Here is a 26,670-nt window from a genome sequence, read left to right on the forward strand (position 1 = left end):
ACTCTCATTTTGATTGATGCTGATTACCATTAACCATGTATGCTACTGCATTAATCTTTAGTGTGATTCAAAATTATGTCAACATTTACTATCTCTTGATAAAAGTGGCACTTGTTTTCCTACAGTAAAAAGAACAATAACTTGGACAGTTTTTTCAATATAGAGGTTTTTAGGCTAACCAGAATAATCAAACATCACAGAAATTCTAAATTGATTAGTGTGAATGAGAAGATTGCAAAGCTCAAAATATTTACTACGAAACATCCTGACTTTTGTTTTCAAATTTCCTTATCGTTTTCAAACATCTCAAAATATATGATTGTCATTATATTAGAAACATGTATTCAGGCCTTGCAATTACATAATTAGTTTGGTTATCATGCTTAGATATACTTCCAATGACATCTCAAAATATATGATTACCATGATATTAGAAACACGTATTCAGGCCTTTCAATTACATAATCACTTTGGTTATCATGCTTAGATATATTTCCAATGTATGGACACTTCTGCATTACTTAATTGATCTTCAGCATCAACTATATTATCTTAAAAGTTCACTTTACGTTGAGGGTAGTCCAAGTGGAATTCAATTCATTGTTTATGCTGTGGATTGTGGGCACATCTTTGCTGTTCATTCATCATTTCATTTCCCGCTACAAGAAAAAAGGCTGTGTGCCTGTCACAAGCAACAAAAATTATTCTCCCAAAGTGAAACACAACTTTAAGCCTAACAGATTTTCTTGTGAAAGCCTAACTTGTAAATGACAAGAATTCTGTACCTGAAGAAATTCTGCATACGAGTCTTTGAATCAGCATCAATTTTGGGAACGCTATCTAATGCATTTTGCATGTGCTGAAGCCATCTCTCTGCTGCTTCTCTTGTTACAGGGAATGGTTTATGGCGTCCTATAAGAGCAGGATGACCTGAAGATGAAAAGGTACTGATATGGTCAAGTCAAAACAACCAATCAAGGTACAGATGCATAATCCACCCACTGTAACAGTTTATTTTTAAAACATATAAATCCATTGTCAAGTTGCATTAGAAATTGAGAGATTAATTGACAACAAAAGTATTTATGTTCAGTTATTATTTCCAAAACAAGCTTAACTTATATTGCAGTAGTACATTAGGTGTACAGGTCATATGAAAGACTCGATTACTAAATTCACAAGAAGTATTTATATGGTCAAGTCAAAACAGCTAATCAAGGTACAGATGCATAATGCACCAACAGTAACGGTTTCCTTTAAAAACATATAAATCCATTGTCAAGTTGCATTGGAAATTGAAAAATTGATTGTCAACAAAAGAATTTATTTTCAGTTCTTAGTATTCCAAAACAAGCTTAACTTAGATTGCAGCAGAGTACATTATGTGTACAGGTCATTTGAAAGACAATCAATAAATTCACAAAAAGAGAATTGAAGTCTGAACCTAATAATACCAAGACAACCTGAACGTAAGCTGCATTAGCATGCTAGATGTATAGCATGCATAAAGTATTTGATGACTAAAGCAAGCATAAATTGATTTCATGCGCACTCCAAAAATTACATCACAAGCCCAGTTTCAGAAGTCAAACATCCATGAAATATTACCATTTATGAATTTAAAGGAGGTCATATAAAATCTTCTGACCCATCCTCATCCAAAAATTGTTATTATTTCAACCATTGTGTCCATGTTTACAAGCAAGCCATAAATTGATTTCATGGCCTTTGAGACAATAACATCACAAGTCTAGTTTCAGAAAGCAGATCCCACTCCATGAAATCATCATTATAACTTTCAACGCTATTTATTTGAAATCTTATGGCTATTGATGGAAATGAATTCCATATTCACAACCACACGTAGTACATTTCTGTCCCCAAGGCGACAGGAACTCAGAATTCAATACAAACTCTTTAAAGTGACACAAACATCTACATCAAAGTGTCTCTGGTAAAACAGATAAAAGGAACACAAAATAATCAGAACAGGAACACCATCGTCTTAATCCTACAAAATAAGAAAGAAATTGCAAAGCTACAAAGTTCTTCTTCTCAGCAGATCTCTGCAGCCAATGAACAAGCTTACTTCGATCTTCCTTCTCTTATTTTGCTTTTCCCTACTCTCAAAATGGGACTATTTCATCCGTACCTTACTGCCCAAAATGGTTTTAATTTCTGGCAACCATCAATTCCCCCTTGGTTCTCAGTTCTTTCAGCCACGGAGGCAGAACCAACCACCGTCCCTATTTCCTCTTTTTGGTGATTTGTTTCCTGATCCAAGCCCTTGTCTTCACAGCCCAATCAGGGACACCTTTACCTGCTTGGTTTTGGATTCCTTCCCAACCTCCAGATCTTCTTGACACTGCCTGCCTTATCCCTCCTATTCCTTCTGCATACCTACTTCCTTCCCTCCAGTGCTGTGCAAAAACAGTTTCAGAAGAAAAGGACCAGAGGCGCCGTTGCCTTTTTCCCCTCTTACTTCCTTTCTCCATATTCTTTGCAGCCTCCCCTCTAGCTTACCATTTTGGTAACATTTTAATTCCTAGCTTGATGCCATTACAAACTAACTTGCATTGTTCTTGTAATTCTCTTCCTCTCCACCCTGGCTAAGGTTGTGAAGTTTTGGTATTGTGTCAACCCATAGCACTTGATTGAAAGTTGATCAAATTCATCTGTGCATAGGCTGCAATCAATTTATTGGACGATATCTCTTTGAGACGTTATGTAATCAATTTGCATAAAGATTGATCTCTAGAGAACTAAGACTCAGAATTAACTTGTTTCTCACAGCTCAATGAACAGGAGATGCCAAACACACCAAAACTGAAACAAACTGATTAGAAGAAAAAAATTGGATGATGCCAATCGCCAATTCACCCAGGATGCTCCTGCATCAACTGTAATCCTTATCTAATATTTGTTAATTTTGTTTCACCCACTATGTCCATGTCCATACAACGAAAATAAAATTAATTATTTGAAATTGTGAAATCAGAATATTACCATTTGATTAGAGAGCAATTTATTGTACCTATCGTCAGAAGATTATTGTGACAGTGAGCTATCCATCAGGGCTAATTGTTATGGATCACAATTAAGGAAATATCTTAGAAGTTAACAATTTTGTTTTGCTACTGTAGACACCTAATATTCACCTTTACATGTTAACTAATATTGATCTCTCTGCTCTGATAAATTAAATTAATTATTTCATTAAATAGGCTCTTTTTTAGTATCACTGACTAATTATTTAATTAGTATATTGCAACATTGGATAATTAATTGAATCAATAAGTCCCATAATTTCCACTGTCCATAATGTTAGATTCTTGCATTTCTGGATTAAACTGCGTTCAAATTTTCATCATCAATTTGAACACAGTTTAATCCAGAAATGCAGGAATCTAATTGAATAATTTTTTACTTAATTGAACTAATCTCTGATATAAGTTAATTCTATAAATCACTAATAATTAATTAACTAAATTGATGTATCTTATCCAAAATCAGCATAACCTTTTCGTCTAATTATGAATTCATTTTCTAACCAGAGGAAAAAGTCCAGGAGTTGTGGGTTAATTTTGTGAGCATGTAGAGGCTGCATGAAATTTTGGAGGACCTTCATCTTCTTAGAGATGTAAAATGATTTCTTATCTATCTACAACTCAAGCTTGGAAGTGTGACTCATCACACAACTCACCACATCAGCATGTCTAGTCATAAGTGTCCTTAAAATGAATTTTTAGAGATTCAACGAAAACTGAGTCACGAAACCCCTAGTAGTTGAACAAAAAGATCACATGTGATAATAATATCAGATTATTATTTCAAATATATCTTATATAGTGCCTAAATGATCTCATAACCACAAAGTGACAAATCTTGTTATCTCTAACATTTGTATCCAACTCAAATAAACCAATAGTTGAACATAAATACTATTTATTATTATTAAAAAATACATAATTATTTAAAAATACAACTTATATTCAACTTTAGAGTGATCATAATTTTTTAACAATCCGTCATACTTGATGATAAGATGCAAAATATTTGTTGTACTCACCTTCTTAATTTGTGAAAGGACAAATATTTAATAAATGCTTCAATAGATATACACTGCTACCATGATAATTGTACACATAAGAATAGTATTTTTCTACATAATAACAACACTTGATTAGACAAGGATCCTAGTTTTAAAGTGGCATTTATATTGTACAGCTAGCATATTTTGAGTGAAGCATTAAATAAAATAAAATCTTGTTAATGAATGTATTTATGAATTTTTAGGTTATCATATGTTCATGTAAGAGTCCATCTTCACTGGTCATTTGTTGGTTTACATATGGATTAATTATTAACAATATATACTATAATCATAAGTACTATACCAACAATAGAACCCTGTCGAACTAGGGGTCCCTATTGTTATGGTAAATTGATGTTGTCATAGTTGTATTAAACAAAGGAGATGAAAGCTCTTTATATAGATTTACAGAGATGATATTTCTAAAAGAAACAACCGTGAACTAAAGACAGAAATAGAAACTACCTAATTAACTAAAGACTAACTAAGATGATCAATGAATAAACATTATAATATTCTAACTACAATCTTTTGGTCAAAGCAAATTTCAAAACATATTGTCACTGCTGATACCCTCTTTGGATCTACAAAATGTTAATGACCAAAAAGCCAAAATTTGCCCATTAAAGAATAGAGAAGGGTACACCCTTTTTATGCTTTGCAAAAAGAGACAAGAGGCTATCATTGGGATGAGTTTGCCACTAACCCTCTTAGAATCAACAAAACATCTGATAGAAATCATCATAAAATATTCAACGTGATGTTGGATAATGGAACCACTCTTCCCTGCAGAATAGCTAGCACGATTTCGAGGAAAAATGAAAATCGACAAAACTCTCCAAACCTTGCAGACGAGCATGATGCCCCAAAATAGACTACAAAAAGACATTTTTTAGGAGAAAAATCAGAAAAACCAAACACAATTTTTGAGGTGACAAATCGGTCAAAACCTAATATGATTTTTTAGGTGAAAAATCAATCAAAACCAAACAATACAAAGCTTTCTTTTTAGGAAAAACGGTAAAATCCCCCCACATAATTTTTGAGGAAAAAATTATAAATCCATAAAAGAATCCCACACAACTTTGTGAATTATAGAATCAAAAAAATTTCAAGGGAGAAATCATGAAAACCCATCAGAATATTTTTAAGGGAAAAATTTATGAAATCCCATCACTAATTTTTAAAGGCGATGTTACCTAATTTTACCCCCGCCAAAATTTGAATTTTGAATGCAAACCCCACCCAATGGCCACTTACCATCTTTAGTATTATTTAAATGCATGGAAATATCAAAAAATAAAACATTTAAAACTCTATGGTATTTCCTATTTCCCTAAGTTATTTTCGTTGGACCACAACTTTCCGCGCCGTCAGATCTTTCATGATCTACGGTGGGCCCTTTCCCGCATCCTCAAGATGCACGACCTTTACATAATGCGGGGAAGCCCCTTCGTGACGCGTGGCAAGTGGGTCCATTTTCTTCTTGTGGGCTGCAGAGGGAAAGAGCTACTGGTGAGCTGGCAATTTGATTGGCGCCCGCTTTCCCGCATTTTGTCTTTTGTCAAACTTTCTGACAATGCGGGCAAGCGCCCTGGTGACACATGTCCTAGTGACGTCACAGAGGATATTCACGCAGGTTCAAAGGGCACATGTTATGAACACCGTCCGATGCAATGAGATCGACAGCTGGCGCTTGCCTGCAATATGAAGATGCAGGGATGTTAAGGAATGCGGGCAAGCGCCTCACTGCCGCATGTCCTTGTGGGGTCGGGTTTGTTCCATATGCCGCAGGGTGATACCAAGGTGGTGCCAGGTTGCTGAGTTGGATGCCAGGTTATGTTGAGTGTTCGTGGGCCTAGAAATTTTAGTGTGGCAGGCGCAGTGTAATGAGGATCTTCACGATCGTCGATCTTACAGAGATCAACGATCGACGCTTTCCCGCAATATGGAGATGCGAGGTAATTAAGCAATGCGGGGAAGCACCTGAAGGACACGTGTCCCAGCGGGCCCGGTTAAGGCATTAACAGTTAGAGGCTGGCAGTTGGGAGACTGCCACGGTCAGGGTTCTGAGGAGGCGGCATAGTCAATTATAAAGATGTGATCAAATTCGGGAAGACCTTGCGAGGTGGCGAAAAAATAAAAGGCTATTGGCCCACGTGGCTCATCCTGGTGGCAAAGTTTGGTTGACTTGCTGACTTTGCTGATTCACAAGCTAGAAACGGAGGGGATCGAGTTTTGTTGTGCGATTTGATCCTCATGATCAATTCCAACCACTCCCGAAAGAATGTTGAATTCAGTAAACAGCAGGGAAACACTATGCCACCTCAGTTCATTCACCTACTTGGTCAGAATGGTTAATGGCGTTGTTTCTGTCAGGGCCCTATTTCAACAAAATATCAGGTTTCATCGTATTTGAATCTATACCCAGATCAGATTTTCTCCAAATCTTTATCAAGACTTAATGGCAGTGGTTGTGGAGTAACTTCAGTTAGAGAATATCTCAATTATGCCTGAGCTATAAAGGCAATTTTTGTAGATTTTGTACTGGTCGACTCTTCTCTGACTTCTCTGATATTGCTTTGCAATTTCACTGTAAATTCCCTTTGCCTCTGAACTGTATGACATTCTTATCTCCTTCAGCCATTGTTGTGAAGTGCAAGAACTATTTGCCTCTCATTGGTGTATTGTAGAGATCTGCAATCTTGCATGACTGTATCTCTTTTGGCCTATGAATGGTATATAAGTGAATCCTCTCTTTCCTTGTGCCATTCATTTGGGTTTTCTGATAAGTGAATCCTCTCTTTCCTTGTGTCATTCATTTGGGTTTTCTGATTTGCATGTGATTGTTAGATTAAAGCAAGTCTAAATGTGTATATCTCTTGGTGTCATGATGGTTCAATAGTGCATGTATGGGCAGAGAGTGGTTTGAACACTCTATTTTGGTGCATCACCCCCTTAGGTTAGAGTAGGTAGATTTGCTTTAACGCATTCCTTCTCCCTTTTCTTCTCCAAGAGTAGTTAGGTGCACCCTGATAGTAAAGGAAGCCAACCTTCTCCGAAGACTCAACCTCACAGTTCAAGTCCCACAGCTTGAAGGTTGTTTCTATGTTTCACAAGATTGTCCTTAGGTAAAAACTTTGGACAAGGGTGCAAACCTTTGAGACAACAATTTTTGGCACGCCCGGTGGGACAATATTCAGAAAATTTCAAGTCTACTGATGTCAAAAGGAAGATTTCAAGATTAATACTAAGGAGATAGTACTGGCTTCGGTGTTCAAGCCTTCAAGGGCTCATTCTTCAAGTACTTGGCAACTCTGAGTTTCAAATACATCTGGTTCCAGACCAAAGTTGCAGTAATTCAAGCCCAAAGCTGAAACAAGGGCATCTTCTAGAGGTAAATTTCATTACCAAGAGCTTTCATTTTCAAATCCCAGAAGAAGGCAGGCTAGAGTATCTTTATCACCAGTTAGGAGTGCAATACTAACAAATACACCTGCAAGATCCATCTCTACTCCTCCTGCTGTTAGATCTCAGCCTAGATTGCTATCAGCACATATCAATAGATCACTTGTCTATATGGCACAACCTAGGGCTCATGCTTTTTCCACCTTTAATGGTGGAAGTCCTCTTTTATTGGCCCAAAGACATGACATACCAATAGCTGCACTCAAAAGTATACCAAAATTTACTGGTGAAACTTCTATCTCTCCCTTAGAACACATTCAAGAAGTTGCAAATGTCTGCAATATCCATGGTATTACAGAGGACGATGTTGCAGTCAAGCTTCTAGCCTCATCCTTGAAAGGAAAAGCACTACAATGGTATAGAGGTTTGGCTCATGGTTCTATAGCAGATTGGGATGGATTAGGAGCAGGACTGTGCAAACACTTTGAGGATAAAAGTGACCATTTGTCACTTTTAGAACAATTGACTACTATAAAAAGAGCCCCCCATGAATGTATGACTGATTTCAACTATAGATTTCAAAAGACATGGGATAGAATACCTACTTCAGTAAAACCTACCCCTGGTAATGCCTTCTTGCATTACCTCAGGGCTTTTAACAGTGACATTGCTACTACAATCCAAACTATGGGAGGAGATACCTTGCCTAATGCTTATGACATAGCAATAAAGTCGGAAAAGATCCTAATACAAGGAGGTAAGCTAGCTCCAAGGCCCCCTATGCCTTTCTTCCCTGATGTTCCAAACCAGCAATGGCTCCTCTTCCCACAACTTCCACATCACAATCCCTTGCTCTAGTCCCTCAAGCTTCCACATCTTCAAATGGATTGGATGAAATCAAGGAAATGATGCAATCTATGATGCTGAACATAGATAAAAGATTGCAGGGCCAAGAGAAGAAGCTGGAGGATAGCTTCTTTGTGATGCAAAAAGTGAGCAATAAAGTGGTGACTTTAGAGAGACAGCAAGTTTAAGGTAGTAAGGCTCATCAATTGCAATATCAAACTCTGAACAGTGGTAGGCCTTCAAATCATAATCATGGGAACAATTCTTTTTATCAGAATAGGCAAAATAGCCATGCTTCAACCTCAAATGTAACCCAAAGTAGGGCCATAGTTCCTCAAAACAACATGGCCCAAGATCAGGATTATTGTCCCTCCTGTAACTACTCCTATGCCTGTTGCATGTGTCAGAAGGTTGAATCTTATTTCGCTTTGATCATCCAAGAGCCTATAGCAGGACAATCATACAAAGAGGACCAATTCAAAGATGCTTCGTATATGCAAGGACAAGGTGATTGCTCCTTTATGAATCATCAAGTGGAGGAACATTGTAATGTAAACCAGGATTCCATTGCTCACAACACTAGGAGCAAAAGAAGAGCTATTGAAGATGCTCCCCCTCCTCCTCCCAATCAAGCCTCAACTTCAAATGTAATACCTCATGAACAAGCAGTAAATGATCAATCAAATACCTTTCAACAACAAAGGCGAAATAATGGCAGAAAGGATGTAAGCGACCCTCAGGTTGTTCCATCTCAACCTCCTACAAATGCAGCTCCCAAGGCTTCTACTAAGGTACTTATTACGCCATTCAGTGTGGTAGAACAAATGAAGAAGACAAATGTGAATATTTCCATGTGGGATGTTGTTGCTACTATACCCATGCAAAAGAGGTTGTTGTAGCAAGAATTGGAAAGTATTGAACCAAAGGATCAGCCACCCAACATGGAAAGTGCCACAAGCCTAGTACAACCATCAAGGGAGGAAGAAACAAGTAAAAAGGTTAGAACCCCTCCATTTTATGTTTCTCTAATTATAGGGGGTAAACTAGTCCACAATTGCATGATTGATTCAGGGGCTAGTAGTTCAGTGATGCCTAAGTGCGTTGTTGATGCCTTAGAAATGAAATATGAGCCCATTATTAGGGATGTATTACAGTTGGATGGTAGTACTATCAAGACTGTAGGGATCCTTAGGAATGTGGAAATGGCCCTACATGCATGCCCTGGTTGTACTGTAACTCAAGATATATCCGTTGCTGAAGTCAAGCCACATTTTGCCATCTGTCTGTCAAGAGACTTCACTGCCCAAATAGGTGGTTACATATCTTCTGATTGGTCATATATGTCTTTTAGGACAAGATATGGGACCAAAGCTTCAATCAGAGCAGAGCCCCAAGCCCTCCATCATACTGAACCCTACACCCCTAATCTCATCAACATGAATTGCACTATCCTAGAAATGGATGAGAATGACATAATGAAGGAGCCTACTACTTCCCTAGCAGAGATACCTGATTTTCTCTTAGATGAATGGGCTAATGCATATCAATTTGATCCTATGCCAAAAACCCTTGAGACAGGCCTCAGTACATATTGTATATTACAGAAAGATGCTCTAGTTCCCAATCTTGTGGAGACTAAAGAAGATGTGAGTGGGATATGGAGTATGTACTTTGATGGCTCAAGGAATAAAAATGGATCAGGGGTTGGTGTGATGTTGATTTCTCCTGCACAAGTAAGGTACTACTTCTCCTTTAGGCTCCAGTTCAGTTGCACTAATAATGTGGCCGAGTATGAATCCTTGATTCAGGGTCTCCTACTTGCTCAAAAAAGAGGAATTCAAGCCTTAACTGTATATGGAGAGTTGGTGGTTAACCAAGTGAGAAATCAGAATATCACCAAGAACAGTTTGCTCAAGTCTTATAAACATAGGGCATTGTTGATGCGAGTTTTGTATCACTTACATAACATATTAGGATTTGAATATTCAATATGAGATATCAAACATGCAACTCCTCTCTTGAAAAGTTATTACTCATGAAGACATAAGCAATAGCTCCAATGTTCCTTACACCATTGGATACTCGCTCAATTTTATCGATGTGATTTGCTGGTAATCACGTAGGTGGCCTTACGTAAATTGTTGAGGATGACTTGGACTTTGATGGGATGAAGGTGATGGTGGCTCGATCTGTGAAATGTGCGGAAGCAGATAATGTTGATGGTTGCGATGATAGAAGGTGAATGGATGAGCTCTATAACTTGATCTACTCTAACTTTCTTCTCTCTAAACTTCAACTACCCAACTATTCACTCTTCTACTCTTACTCCTATGAATGGAAGGTTAGCAAATGGACGGGGATCGAACCTAATGAGAGCTGACCAACGGCCTCACTTCCACAGGTGCAATGATTCAAAGGAAAAATAAACTAGCTTACCACACAAAGCTTCCCAAACAGCCGCTAGGATGCTACTGGTCTAGTATTGATCCCTATCAAACATTTACCAATGCTACCATACAACTATCCACCTACTTTACTTTCACTTGAACAACTTAAACAACTTGAAATGAAATCTAAGTGGAAGTAGAAAACATGCAATAACACCCAATGTTCTTGATCAACATGCCAATCGCAACAATGAAAAAGAGAGCATTTTGGTATTATCTTCGCAACAATTTCTCTGACACTTTACAAATGAGAGCAAATGGCCTTTTATAGGAGCCAAAAATACAACGGACGGTGGAAATCAAAACAAAAGTGGCAACCAATGCGAAGGCACCAAAATGGTGGCCAATAAAAAATAGACACTTGTCCTATTCTAGAAGAAAGGTAAATTGCCACTTGGGCTTACATCAAATGATCTTCTAATATAAATCTTCCCTTTTCTTTCATTTTCTTAGCCAAGGCAATGAACTTAGCTATCCTTTCATTAACTTCTCCCATAGGAGGACAGGGTGTGTGCTTTGCCCTGAGTTTCGCTAACTTCGCCACGCCACTTGCTGCGAGAGGAAAGGGTGCCCAAATGCTTTTTCTTGATAGCAACCTTTCCCAACTCATCCAACTTCGATCCAAAATCTGTCTCGTTGACATCTTCTTTGCCAAGGGGGATTGTCCTTCCTTCAATCTATCCCTCATCCGTATCATGTCCACTGTACAGATATTGGTGTCGGTTATTCACTTCATTTTCAAGAAGAAGGAAGTTTTGGGCGTCATATCATCTTTGTCTTTCTTAGTGTTCGCCCGATTGGGATTCTTACTTGCACTATCATCCTCCATGCTCGTCGCCCTATTACGGGATGGGAGAGTGGTGGACCAAAAGGCAAGAAGAACCAAGCGGAGCAATCCTTAGACTAGAACAAAAGATGGATGTCAGCTTAAGAACCCCTTGCAACCCTAAATGATTTGAAATTACCTCTACCTATAGCCAAGGGGGATTGTCCTTCCTTCAGTCTGTCCCTCATCCATATCATGTCCACTATACAGATATTGGTGTCGATTATTCTCTTCATTTTCGAGAAGAAGGAAGTTTTGGGCGTCATATCCTCTTTGTCTTTCTTAGTGTTCGCCCGCTTGGGATTCTTACTTGCACTATCATCCTCCATGCTCGTCGCCCTATTACGGGATGGTAGAGTGGTGGACCAAAAGGCAAGAAGAACCAAGCGGAGCAATCCTTAGACTAGAACGAAAGATGGATGTCAGCTTAAGCACTCCTTGCAACTCTAGATGATGAAAATTCACCTTAACCAGTAAACTTACAGCGACTTTTCGGAACCTAGGATATGACTTTCAAGAAGTTCAAATCCCTTGCAAATCAGAAATTTACCATGCAATTCACCTCCAAATAAAATTACCCAACCTAGGGCAAAAATCGCAGCCTCTTGAAAAAATCAGAATTTTATTTTCCACAAATTTTGGCTCCCACAAATTTCGCCCTCCACAAATTTCGGCTCCCACAAAATTCAGCTCCCACAAATTTTGCCCTCCACAAATTTCGCCTTCCACAAAATTCACCAAGCAAGAAGAGTGCAGATCTGCTCTTGCAAAATCACCAACACCTTGAGAAGGAGAAGTGATAAGTGAGGAAGAAATGGGAGAGAGGCCTCCTCTTATACCCAGCTTTCTTCTTCGACCCTGGGAGAAAAAAAACCAAATAATTAATGCAAAATTATGGCCCACAATTAAATACTTAACCAAAATTAATTTTGCCATGATGAAAATTAACTTTTAAAATTGCCAATTAGTTCTAAATTGCAAAAAGAAATTAAATGGTGCCTTGGAGATGTTAAATATTTCCATTTAATGAGGATTTAGTAATTAATACGTCATTAAAATTGGATTTTGGCTAACCAAAAGCCATTTTTCAATATTAAATTACTAATTTCGTTAAAGGCAAAAGTTTTCAAGGCAATTTTAATCTATTAAAGCCAATTTTTTGCAATTTCTTACCCAAATCGATTTTGCTATGCCAATAAATTTATTTTTTTATTTTTTATTTTTATTTTTTTTGACAAAAATAAAATAAAATTTCTTCTAAAGCCAAAAATCAATTTTTGCAATTTTATTTCACCATCACAAAAATTAATTTTCTTCACCAAAAAATAATTAAGATTTTCCAAAAGACCAAATTTAACAAAATTTTCATTTTTGAAAATTATCCAAATTTTCAAAAGAAAAATGTCTAAGTACAAAATTTACAATTTTATCTTGCCAAGTTGGAATTAACTTTGAAATTTGTTCGGCCTAAGGATAGAATTGGTGGCTCTAGAAAATCAAGTTGAAACCGGGTGAAAATAAATCTAACCTTCTCCCCACTGGCCCTGAAGGTGTCCAAGGCTCAAAATTGTTGGACAATCCAAAAATTTGCCAAGGTGATTAGAAAAAAGGGGGTCCCCAAAAATTTTGGGGCAATGGTGTAAAAACTTCACAACATCTAGCATCAACCCAAAGAAATGTTCCTAAACATTTCAAGAAATAAGTAACTTAGAACAAAAATCTCAAGATGGCCTATCCGCAAATCTACTTAAGGACGAGCACTCAACAAGGGAAAGAACTCTCAAGTTGAACCTAAGCACTCTGACCATAAGTTACTCGTGTGTGCAAATGATTTATTCCCCGCTCAACAAGAATTTGATAATCTCTTAGATTTTTTGAACTTAACTGTTATAATATCCTTACTTCAAAAGCAATCTGGATAGAGCCCCGCTGCCAGTCAGGCATCTATAGCCCCGACGGAGTTATCGCTGCAGCACCACAATCATGGTTTTATCTTAAGTGATTATTTTTATAGCACCAATAGAGATGATTGCACACCCTTGAACCAAATTTCAATTTTATTTTCACTTTGATACTGCTTTTTCTCCTTTCTCATGATATTTTCTCTTTTTCTTTTTCTTTTCAATCTTTTGCTTGGTTTGCAGGCAATGAAGCTTGCGGAGGGTTTGGAAGACCACAGTGGCGCTGAAGCAGGTGTAAGATTTTTACTAAGTCCAATTTCACTTTGAAACATCAAGAACTCAGAGCAATTAAGTGTGAGTAGAATGTTGTAACCATGCCAGAGATAACTTAAGAACCTCTATCAAGTTAAACCCAAGTTTAGTACAAGTCCTACCATAGACCAACGACTAAGCACATCCTTTAACCTCTGAACCTTGTCAAATGTATTCGAGAAATGAACAAGACAGACTCCGTTTTCTCACCAAAAATGTAAAATCTACACACCTCGCCCACGAGTGATGACATGGACCCCTCTTTGCACTTGCAAAGACCCAAAACCAAAATTCTCTCTAAGGAAGCTAAAAGATCTCAAGTCAAATGACCTGATACAAACCAAATTTGAGCTCCCTCGCAACACTTAAACTAAGCAATTGAAAGAAAACTAGCCTAACCAAAACTAAACAACTAAAAGAAAACTACTCTAAACCCTTGGGCCAAATGGTCTAAAAGAAACTCTACTCTAAAGAACTGAAAGCAAACTAAACTACTAACTGAAAGTAAACCTAAACCACTCTCTTGAACCAAATGGTCCAAGACAAACCTACCCTAACTATGTACAAGACTCTAAAGGGACAACACTAACCAATCTAATATATACATTGGATCTAACATGGTTACTCAAGATGTTCAAAAGTAACAAGGTTTGAGTCATAGTTCTCAATCTCGCAAACTCATCCTTGTACTTTGAAAAAAATTTGGTCACCTCAAACTCAAACTCTAGAAAATTAACATGCAAGACTAACAATTCAGGCAACTCATAGGGCCCATGATCAATCCAAATACAAGTTGTTTCTCCAGAATTTCCATAATCAAAATAAAAACTTTCAAACTTTTCATCTTTAAGAGCAAGGAAAGAAACAACCTGGTGTGCTTTAGGTGGTAGCTCTTGTTTAAACCTCAATTGATCATCCACGGCTTCAGGAGGTCGCAATTGGTGATGAATCTTCCCTCTAACATCTGCATCAAACTCATTGGTAGTCCAGGCAAGATCAATCTTGAAATCAAGCTCATGAAATATCGTCTTTGGAGGCTTGTCCCTGTGGACCGTGAACCATGAATCCTTGTGAATCTCTTCAAGTGTATCCTCAAAAATCAAGGATTCCTTGATATTTTCCTCATCAAACTCCTCTCCAAGTTGCTCTAACACAATATCCAACTGTAGCATCAACCCACATTGTTCTTTATTTTCCTCTGCCATGGGAGCAACTTGATCACCACTCAACAATCCTTGCATATCCTCGTCAATAGGAGATTCATCATCTAGCATGTAATTTCCCTTTGAACTCTCTTCAGGAACATCTTGTCATTCTTTATATAGACTCTCACCAAACATAGCACCTTCAAGACTGATAGGAGAACCATCATACGTCTTTGTGAAATGCCCATCAACTTCCATTTCAAGTGGCAAAATTTCTGGAGGTCGAAGTTGATGGTGAAATATGCCATTTGCAACAACTTGATCACCTTGAAAGCCTTTGGGCAATGACTCCTTTTGTATTTCTTTCGTAGGATCTTCAAACATCCCCCCAAAGAATGTAGTGGAGATGGTGTCTTGTATTGGTTTATCAATATTTTCCTCATATTTGAACTCTCTTGTGATATCTTGTAATTCCTTATTCGACTCACCCACCTGATTATCTTCCTCTTTAAGGATATTTGAAACTTCTTGCAATCCATCCTCGAGAGTCACCCCTTGAATTATGTATGAAGGCTCACCAAAGATTTCCTTTTCATCCACCTTTTGATGTTCCATTTGTAGTTCTTCGTGTGTCTTTACTTGTTGATTTTTTGCTTCATCAACCTGTTGAATCTCAACCTTCTGTCTGCCATGTTGATCTTCTCGTTTTAGAGCCCTTGAGATTCTCTTTTCTACTTGTTCTAAGGCCACTGTACACAAGGAGCAAGATAACTCCGAGTGGAATGCATTGTGAATTCTACACCAATTGGGTAATAATAAGTTCTCTACTGATATTCGATCACCCGACTCCATTCCTTGTTGTACAGTTCTAGTTACAAAGTTCTTGAAGCTCTCGAACATGCCTTCACCCTCATCGGATGAAGCATCTGGATCTGACTCAATCAGGATCTCGGTGGAATCCTTTCCTTTGCTTATCGTCTCCTCTCTCTCTTGGATAAATTCAATTGTTTCCTCAATTTTCTTGTCAACCTCTCCACCTCGTGATATAATGTGTGAAGGTTCATCCACAAGTTTATCTTGAACATTAGAATCAACCACATCATCTTGATATATCTCACCCTCTTCATTCTTTGGTGTCCAACTTGGAAGCTAAAAGAAATTCTTACCACCTCCTACTGATATTTCCTCATACCAACCCAATTGAAACTTGACCAAGTCAATGGTGTCTTGGCAAGATGGGCAAGTAGACTCTAAATAAGAGTAACCGTGTATCACGCACCAAGATCTTCTTCCATATGTGTTTTTTGGTTCCCTATTGATATTTTCTTTGAAAACAAGAAAATCTTCCTCTGAATTGACAAAGACTGCAGGCTCATGTATTTGTGAAAAGGAAAATTTTCCTCTTAATGTCAAGTCCACTCTCAAGAGAAACACCAAACAATCCAACTCCTCATGATCTGTAGTACCATGTATCCTACACCTCCCTGATGCTGCAAGTCGAGACAAATTCCATGGATGTAACCTTTTGTTCAAATCAAACCAAATGGGGAGAATGTCCACTTGCCTATCCATTGAGAAGCCTTTCTTTTTTTCTTTTTTTTTTTCTTTTTTGAATTTTTTGATTTTTTTTTTTTTTTTTTTTTTTTTTTCCGATTTAAAAGAGATCTCTCATCTCAAATCTAACTTTGAAAGCTCAATCCTCAATCTCTACTTCAATTCAACCTTCCAATGAACTTCGATCAGGCCCTCCTTCTATCGCCAGATAATGTTGATGCGCAACGATGGAGGGTGAATACCTCACCAATGCTCCAATTTCCTCAAGAATGAATTTGAATTTATGCCCTCCTTCTAGCGCCAGATAATGTTGATGCGAGTTTTGTATCACTTACATAACATATTAGGATTTGAATATTCAATATGGGATATCAAACATGCAACTCCTCTCTTGAAAAGTTATTACTCATGAAAACATAAGCAATAGCTTCAATGTTCCTTACACCGTTGGATACTCGCTCAATTTTATCGATGTGATTTGCTGGTAATCACGTAGGCGGCCTTACGTAAATTGTTGAGGATGACTTGGACTTTGATGGGATGAAGGTGATGGTGGCTCGGTTTGTGAAATGTGCGGAAGAAGATAATGTTGATGGTTGCGATGATGGATGGTGAATGGATGAGCTCTATCACTTGATCTACTCTAACTTTCTTCTCTCTAAACTTCAACTACCCAACTATTCATTATTCTACTCCTACTCCTATGAATGGAAGGTTAGCAAATGGACGGGGATCAAACCTAATGAGAGCTAACCAGCGGCCTCACTTCCACAGGTGCAATAATTCAAAAGAAAAATAAACTAGCTTACCACACAACGCTTCCCAACTAGCTGCTAGGATGCTAGTGGTCTAGTATTGGTCCCTATCAAACATTTACCAATGCTACTATACAACTATCCACCTACTTTACTTTCACTTGAACAACTTAAACAACTTGAAATGAAATCTAACTAAGTGGAAGTAGAAAACATGCAATAACACCCAATGTTCTTGATCAACATGCCAATCGTAACAATGAAAAAGAGAGCATTTTGGTATTATCTTCGCAACAATTTCTCCGACACTTTACAAATGAGAGAAAATGGCCTTTTATAGGGGCCAAAAATACAACGGACGGTGGAGATCAAAACAAGATCAACGATCCAGATTGGATTCTCAAAACCCTAATTAGGGTTGCCACCCCATCGGCCAATGAGAAGCTACCACCTCATCAATGGACCAATGAAAAAAGTGCAAAAAGTGGCAACCAATGAGAAGGCACCAAAATGGTGGCCAATCAGAAATAGACACTTGTCCTATTCTAGAAAAAAGGGAAATTGCCACTTGGGCTTACATCAAATAATCTTCTAATATAAATCTTCCCTTTTCTTTCATTTTCTTAGCTAAGGCAATGAACTTAGCTAGCCTTTCATTAACTTCTCCCATAGAAGGACAGGGTGTGTGCTTTGCCCTGAGTTCCGCTGACTTCGCCACGCCACTTGCTGCTTGTAGTATCCTTTCGTGATCCTTCTCATATTCTTTCTCAAATCCAATAAAAGCATTAAGAGAGGAAAGGGTGCCCAAATGCTTTTTCTTGATAGCAACCTTTCCCAACTCATCCAACTTCGATCCAAAATCTGTCTTGTTGACATCTTCTTTGCCAAGGGGGATTGTCCTTCCTTCAGTCTGTCCCTCATCCGTATCATGTCCACTGTACAGATATTGGTGTCGGTTATTCACTTCATTTTCAAGAAGAAGGAAGTTTTGGGCGTCATATCCTCTTTGTCTTTTTTAGTGTTTGCCCGCTTGAGATTCTTACTTGCACTATCATCCTCCATGCTCGTCGCCCTATTACGAGATGGTAGAGCGGTGGACCAAAAGGCAAGAAGAACCAAGCGGAGCAATCCTTAGACTAGAACGAAAGATGGATGTCAGCTTAAGAACCCCTTGCAACTCTAAATGATTTGAAATTACCTCTACCTATAGCCAAGGGGGATTGTCCTTCCTTCAGTCTGTCCCTCATCCGTATCATGTCCACTGTACAGATATTGGTGTCGATTATTCTCTTCATTTTCGAGAAAAAGGAAGTTTTGGGCATCATATCCTCTTTGTCTTTCTTAGTGTTCGCCCACTTGGGATTCTTACTTGCACTATCATCCTCCATGCTCGTCACACTATTACGGGATGGTAGAGTGGTGGACCAAAAGGCAAGAAGAACCAAGCGGAGCAATCCTTAGACTAGAACGAAAGATGGATGTCAGCTTAAGCACTCCTTGCAACTCTAGATGATGAAAATTCACCTTAACCAGTAAACTTACAGTGACTTTTCAGAACCTAGGATATGACTTTCAAGAAGTTCAAATCCCTTGCAAATCAGAAATTTACAATGCAATTCACCTCCAAATAAAATTACCCAACCTAGGGCAAACATCGCAGCCTCTTGAAAAAATCAGAATTTTATTTTCCGCAAATTTCAGCTCCCACAAATTTCGCCCTCCACAAATTTCGCCAAGCAAGAAGAGTGCAGATCTGCTCTTGCAAAATTACCAACGCCTTGAGAAGGAGAAGTGAGAAGTGAGGAAGAAATGGGAGAAAGGCCTCCTCTTATACCCAGCTTTCTTCTTGGACCTTGGGAGAAAGAAAAGCAAATAATTAATGCAAAATTATGGCCCACAATTAAATACTTAACCAAAATTAATTTTGCCACGATGAAAATTAACTTTTAAAATTGCCAGTTAGTTCTAAATTGCAAAAAGAAATTAAATGGTGCCTTGGAGATGTTAAATATTTCCATTTAATGAGGATTTAGTAATTAATACGTCATTAAAATTGGATTTTGGCTAACCAAAAGCCATTTTTCAATATTAAATTACCAATTTCATTAAAGGCAAAAGTTTTCAAGGCAATTTTAATCTATTAAAGCCATTTTTTTGCAATTTCTTACCCAAATCGATTTTGCTATGCCAATAATTTTTTTTTTTTTTTTTTTTTTTTGGACAAAAATTAAATAAAATTTCTTCTAAAGCCAAAAATCGATTTTTGCAATTTTATTTCACCATCACAAAAATTAATTTTCTTCACCAAAAAATAATTAAGATAAATTTTCATTTTTGAAAATTATCCAAATTTACACAATTATATCCAAATTTTCAAAAGAAAAATGTCTAAGTACAAAATTTACAATTTTATCCTGCCAAATTGGAATTAACTTTGAAATTTGTTCGGCCTAAGGATAGAATTGGTGGCTCTGGAAAATCAAGTTGAAACCGGGTGAAAATAAATCTAACCTTCTCCCCACTAGTCCTAAAGGTGTCCAAGGCTCAAAATATTCAAAACTCAAAATTGTTGGACAATCCAAAAATTTGCCAAGGTGATTAGAAAAAAGGGGGGTCCCCAAAGATTTTGGGGCGATGGTGTGAAAACTTCACAACAGGTATGGGATTTGCTTGAGGGTTTCAATGCATTTAATATTCAAAGCATCCCTAGAAAAGAAAATAGATATGCTGATAGACTTGCAGCAATAGGTGCATCTCATGATGTGCTAGGGAATCTTGAGGAGAAGAAGAAGCAACAAATCAAAATAGTAGTAAGGCCTGTCGTCCCTAACAACAACATCCATTGGCAAGTGTTTGAATCTGATGAACAAATTGTAAGCTTCTTGCAGAATGAAGCAAAATTTCAGATAGAAACCAGTCAAGACTGCAGGATCAATATGGTGATCAAATCATTAATCTGAGTTCCAACAAATTGCCTAAGGGTCTCATTACCTTAGAGAGTCTTTTCAATCTTGATGACCAAGCAAGAGGCAGAGTCATGAACCTAGCTGCTGACGAAGATGATCACACCCCAGTCATGGTTGCTAATGGGAAATCCTTAAACATGGGGAAGGTATGTTCTGAGATTGAGCAAGAAAGTTTTATTCATCTATGTCAAGAATTTAATGATGTATTTGCCTGGACGTATGATGACTTAAAGGGTTTTGACCCAAGGTTGTTTCAGCATACCATAGATTTAATTGATAATGTCAAACGAGTAAGAGAAAAAGAAAGGCCAGTGAATCCCAAAAGTGAACCCTTAATGAGAAATGAGCTATCCAAATTGATTGAGGCCAATATAATTTTCCCCATCAAGCACTCGTCATGGGTAGCAAACCTTGTTCCTGTTAGGAAGAAGAATGGAGAAATTAGATTGTGTGTGGACTTTAGGGACCTTAACCAAGCTTCCCTTAAAGATCACCATCCTCTCCCTTCCATAGAGCAGATTTTGTCCAATGTCAGTGGTTCAAAGAGGTTTTCATTTCTTGATGGATTTTATGGCTACAATCAAGTGCTAGTCAAATAGTCTGATAGATACAAGACTGCATTTACCACCAAATGGAGTACCTATGCTTATTGTAAGATGCCATTTGGGCTAACCAATGCAGGTGCTACGTTTCAGAAGGCAATGGAGATGGCCTTCAAAAATGTGATTGGAAAGTTTGTATTAGTTTACCTTGATGATATCACAGTGTATTCAAAGAATGTAGAAGATCATTTTGATCATTTAAGACAGGTGTTCTCAAGGTGTAGAGAGTTTGGGGTATCCCTTAACCCGAGCAAGTATGTCTTTGCTACCAATCAAGGAAAATTATTAGGACACATTGTATCTGAGGATGGTTTAACCATTGATCCAAAAAGAACAAAAGCAATACTTGCTCTTCCTCTTCCTAAACATAAGAAAGGGTTGCAAAGTTTCCTTGGTAGGATAAATTTTGTGAGGAGATTTATCCCTAATCTTGCTACCATGGTGAAACCCCTTACAGCTATGCTCAAGAAAAGTATGGTCTTTGCATGGACCAAGGAAGGGAAGGAAAGTTTTGAAGAGATTTAAGGTAGCCATAGGCTCAGCCCCTACTCTCATTAATCCAAGTTTTGAAAAGGATTTCATCCTTTATACCCTAGGTGGTGAGTCAAGCATTTCCGCTGTCTTGACTCAAGCAAATGATAAAGACGAAGAGCAGCCCATAGCCTTCTTTAGTGAAGGGCTTAAAGAGTATGAAGACAAATACAGCTATGTAGAAAAGTAAGCCCTTGCAGTCATCAGAGCTTTAAAGAAATTTAGACACCTCCTGTCTCATAATAAAATTTATCTGTTAGTACCCCATGCGAGTGTGGAGGATTTCCTTTTGAGCAAAGATATTAGTGAGAAGAGAGCTGGTTGGATTACTAAAGTAACGGAATATGATGTTGACATCCAGATCACCAAGCTGGTAAGAGGGAAAGGGTTGTGTAAACAGATGATATCATATCAGGAACCGGATGAGGAATTCGCTATGATACTAACGGAACAACAATAGACAAGAAATGATGACCCAAGGAATTGGATGGATGATATGAAGAATTTCTTATTAGGCAATGGATATCCTCAAGGATTAGATAGAACTAAAAGGAGACAATATAGATTATAGTCAATTCCTTATGTCATAGTTGATGGTATCCTTTTCAGAAAAGATTTTAATGGAGCCCTATTAAGATGCATTGACATAGACCAAGCTGAAAGAATGATCAAAGAGCCTCATGATGGTCCTGATGGTGGTCACTTCTCAACAAGGACAACTGCAATGAAGATCATGAGGGTTGGTTACTACTAGCCATCCCTGTTCTATGATTGTCATATGTATGTGAGGAAGTGTGAAAAATGTGCCTTCTTTTCTGGTAAGCAAAAGCTTGCAGCTCTTCCTCTTCATCCCATTCAGGTGGACCAACCTTTTACTCAATGGGGATTGGATTTCATAGGCCCTATCAATCCTTCTTCTAGTTCTGGTCACAAATGGATTTTAGCTACTACAAATTACTTCACCAGATGGACAGAGGCAGTTGCATTGAAGGACGCCACAGAATCTTCAGTTGTTGAGTTCCTGGACGGAATTGTGACCAGGTTTGGTGCCCCTTCAACCATTATTTCAAATAATGCAAAATCTTTTGTAGGAGCTTAGATTTGTGCATGGGTAGTTGACCATAATATCTACTTGAGCACATCCTCAAACTACTATCCTCAAGGCAATGGTTTGGCTGAGTCATCCAACAAAAACTTGATCAGGGTTATGAAAAGAACTATAGAGGATAACCAAAGGTATTGGCATCAAAAGTTGAGGACTGCACTGTGGGCTGACAGAATAACACCTAAGAGGTCAGTAGGAAATTCACCATTTATGTTGTTATATGGCAGAGAAGCAAGGCTTTCAATTTCATTAGAATTCCCATCCCTAGAACTCGCTCATCAGCTGGAGCTAATTGAAGATGATGCCATGACAGTAAGAATGGCAAAGCTGATGGAGCTGGAAGAGAAAAGAAGTCAGGCCATACAGACCCTTGAAACACATCAGCAGCAGGTGAAAGGGAGCTTTGACAAGAAGGCTAGCGTCAAAATCTTCAAAGAGGGTGATTTGGTTTTGAAATGGGATACAGACAAGTCAAAACCAGGAAGACACTCAAAATTTGATGCACTATGGAGTGGCCCCTATGTGATTGTCAGTTGCAAGTAGGCTAATGCTTTTCAATTAAACAAGCCTGGTGGTGAAATTTCGCCTATCCCAGTCAATGGGATCTATCTCAAACCATGTTTCTGACAGGGGTTGAGGTTTCATGTACATAGGTAGCCTAGTTTTCTTTCTGTTGATTTCCTGCTTTCCAAGAAGTGCACGAGCACGTGTTTTGCTGAGTTTGGAAAGTTGCAAAAACAGGGTTTTCTAGGGTTTTGTTCCCACAGAGGTAGGGTTAGGGTTTCACAATGCACTGATCCACAGTTTTTACGACTCTATAGCCCAATGGATGCATAAGGCCACTGGTCATACGCATAGCTGGCTTGCATCCCCTTTGAGTCGCCAGAAATGTTACCTAATTTTACCCTCGCCAAAATTTGAATTTTGAATGCAAACCCCACCCAATGGCCACTTAACATCTTTAGTATTATTTAAATGCATGGAAATATCAAAAAATAAAACATTTAAAACTCTATGGTATTTCCTATTTCCCTAAGTTATTTTCGCTGGCCCACAACTTTCCGCGCCGTCAGATCTTTCATGATCTACGGTGGGTGCTTTCCCGCATCCTCAAGATGCACGACCTTTACATAATGCGGGGAAGCCCCTTCGCAACGCTTGGCAGGTGGGTCCATTTTCTTCTTGTGGGTCGCAGAGGGAAAGAGCTACTGGTGAGCTGGCAGTTTGATTAGCGCCTGCTTTCCTGCATTTTGTCTTTTGTTAGACTTTCTGACAATGCGTGCAAGCGCCCTGGTGACACATGTTCTAGTGACGTCATAGAGGATATTCACGCAGGTTCAGAGGGCACATGTTATGAACACCGTCCGATGGAATGAGATCGAGGATTGGCGCTTGCCCGCAATATAAAGATGCAAGGATGTTAAGGAATGCGGGCAAGCACTTCGCTACTGCGTGTCCTTGTGGGGTCGAGTTTGTTCCATATGCCGCAAGGTGATACCAAGGTGGTACCAGGTTGTTGAGTTGGATGTCAGGTTGTGCTGAGTGTTCGTGGGCCCAGAAATTTTAGTGGGACAGGCGCAGTGTAATGAAGATCTTCATGATCATCAATCTTACAGAGATCAACGATCGACGCTTTCCCGCAATATGGAGATGCAAGGTAATTAAGCAATGCGAGGAAGCGCCTAAAGGACACGTGTCCCAGCGGGCCCGGTTAAGGCATTAACAGTTAGAGGCTGGCAGTTGGGAGACTGCCACGATCAGGGTTCTGAGGAGGTGGCACAGTCAGTTATAAAGATGTGGTCAAACTCGGGAAGACCTTGCGAGGTGGCAAAAAAATAAAAGGCTATTGGCCCACGTAGCTCATCCTAGTGGCACAGTTCGGTTGACTTGCTGACTTCGCTGATTCACGAGCTAGAAACGGAGGGGATCGAGTTTTGTTGCGTGATTTGATCCTCATGATCAATTCCAACCACTCCCGAGTGAATGTTGAATTCAGTAAACAGCAGGAAAACACTTCGCCACCTCAGTTCATCCACCTACTTGGTCAGAATGGTTAATGGCGCCGTTTCTGTCAGGGCCCTGTTTCAACAAAATATCAGGTTTCATTGTATCTGAATCTGTACCCAGATCAGATTTTCTCCAAATCTTTATCAAGCCTTAATGGCAGTGGTTGTGGAGTAACTTCAGTTAGAGAATATCTCACTTATGCCTGAGCTATAAAGACAATTTTTGTAGATTTTGTACTGGTCGACTCTTCTCTGACTTCTCTGATATTGCTCTGCAATTTCACTGTAAATTTCCTTTGCCTCTGAACTGTATGACATTCTTATCTCCTTCAGCCATTGTTGTAAAGTGCAAGAACTATTTGCCTCTCATTGGTGTATTGTAGAGATCTGCAATCTTGCATGACTGTATCTCTTTTGGCCTATGAATGGTATATAAGTGAATCCTCTCTTTCCTTGTGTCATTCTTTTGGGTTTTTTGATTTGCATGTGATTGTTAGATTAAAGCAAGTCTTAATGCGTATATCTCTTGGTGTCATGATGGTTCAATAGTGCATGTATGGGCAGAGATTGGTTTGAACAATCTATTTTGGTGCATCAACCCCCTTAGGTTAGAGTAAGTAGATTTTCTTTCACGCATTCCTTCTCCCTTTTCCTCTCCAAGAGTGGTTAGGTGCACCCTGATAGTAAACGAAGCTGGCATTCTCCGAAGACTCAACCTCACAGTTCAAGTCCCATAGCTTGGAGGTTGTTTCCATGTTTCACAAGGTTGTCCTTAGGTAAAAACTTTGGTCCTTTGTGACAACAGGGGACAAAACACAGGGCTTCACATGGTAAATCAGCGCATGCAAATACATGCAACAAACATGCAGGTACATGCAACCCTAAAAAATCAGAGACTTTTGCAGCAACCAAGAAATCACAAGATCAAAACCCTTAACCAAGCTTACAATTTCTAGCAAAAAACTTCAAAGACGAACCACAAAAGTTCCATAAAATATATCTAACGAATTTTATTTCTAAAAAATCGAACAAAAAATTTCTAGAAAAATTTTCAAGTCAAAAGAGGCTCAATTTTTTCTTAAAAAATCTGCCAAATTTTATGATATCCAATCGACTTGCTCTGATATCATATTATGGTAAAATAATGAAGTGTTATTAAACAGAGATCATAAATGATCTATGTATACAAGTATACAGAAGAAAGTTTCTATAACAAACAAAGAGAGAAAATTGAAACATTTTGAAGAGAAAGAAAGTTTCCATATTGAACACAGAGAGAATATGGAAACATAGAAGAATAGTGACCATTAGAAATAGAAGTAAATCTACGGAAGAGAGAGAAACAAAATTAGAGAGATTTTACTCTAATAACTATCCCCTAACACCTATTTTAACGATTATTTTTTAATTCATTTTATCAATGCCAAGATCAAATCAATTTCAAACCCTAGCCATTACTTTGCTTGAACCTAATACTAGCCATCCATTTCTCAATCCAAAACAAAAGCAAGTTTGGATCTCCATCATCTGTTACCCCAAGATTACATTGTCCATTTCACAAATCTTTGAGTTCTACTATTAATTTATTTGTCATAAATGCACACCCACCTGCAATTCTCACACATGTAAGATCAATTACTTGCCGTAATCACACATCCACATGTGAGATTTATCACATGCCATAATCACACATCCACATGCGATTTTCACACGTGTAAGAACAATCATGTGTCATGATCATGCATCTCCATGATTCTTTTCGCTTGTGAAAATTTTCAATCTCCGCCATCCATTCAAGAATCAAAAGAAGGTATCTCAATTCTCTATTTCTCTCAATCTACATCATATCCATTTGCACCTCCATCAAATTACCACTTGTAAGCTTCTCATTCCCCAAGCAAGCCAATCAAAACTATACCATCCAATTCAAGATCAAATCAGAGCTTTGCATCTCACTCATCTCAAATTTATAATCTTAGGCCATCCTCGAGCATTTCCATGTGAAAAAGTATTTGAAAGTACATATTGTTGTATCGAGCACTCCCCAACAGCAATCTAACAAATCACTTGGAGCAATCTTGAGGCATGGAAGTTATAATCATCTTTTAACTTACATTGTTTTGATAATCTTTCATTCTCGCTCTAATCAGAAGTAGAAGTTGTACTTTACATT

At 38.2% G+C, this 26,670-nt stretch overlaps 1 protein-coding gene across 1 annotated transcript in view; it reads right to left on the reverse strand.

Annotated features, from left to right (window-relative positions):
• Nucleotides 1-249: 249 nt before the first annotated feature.
• GLB3 (hemoglobin 3) overlaps nucleotides 250-26,670 on the reverse strand; it is a 63,428-nt gene continuing 37,007 nt past the window's right edge. Inside the window, exons 3-4 of the mRNA XM_089822506.1 lie at nucleotides 786-930; nucleotides 250-682 (exon numbers count right to left, since the gene is read on the reverse strand). Coding sequence (XP_089678632.1) covers nucleotides 598-682; nucleotides 786-930 — 230 coding nt within the window. The 3' untranslated portion in view covers nucleotides 250-597. The remainder of the gene's footprint in view (nucleotides 683-785; nucleotides 931-26,670) is intronic.

This window comes from Cupressus sempervirens, chromosome 3 (assembly GCF_028749045.1).
Source record: "Cupressus sempervirens isolate cs-2001-9-10 chromosome 3, ASM2874904v1, whole genome shotgun sequence".
NCBI lineage: Eukaryota > Viridiplantae > Streptophyta > Pinopsida > Cupressales > Cupressaceae > Cupressus > Cupressus sempervirens.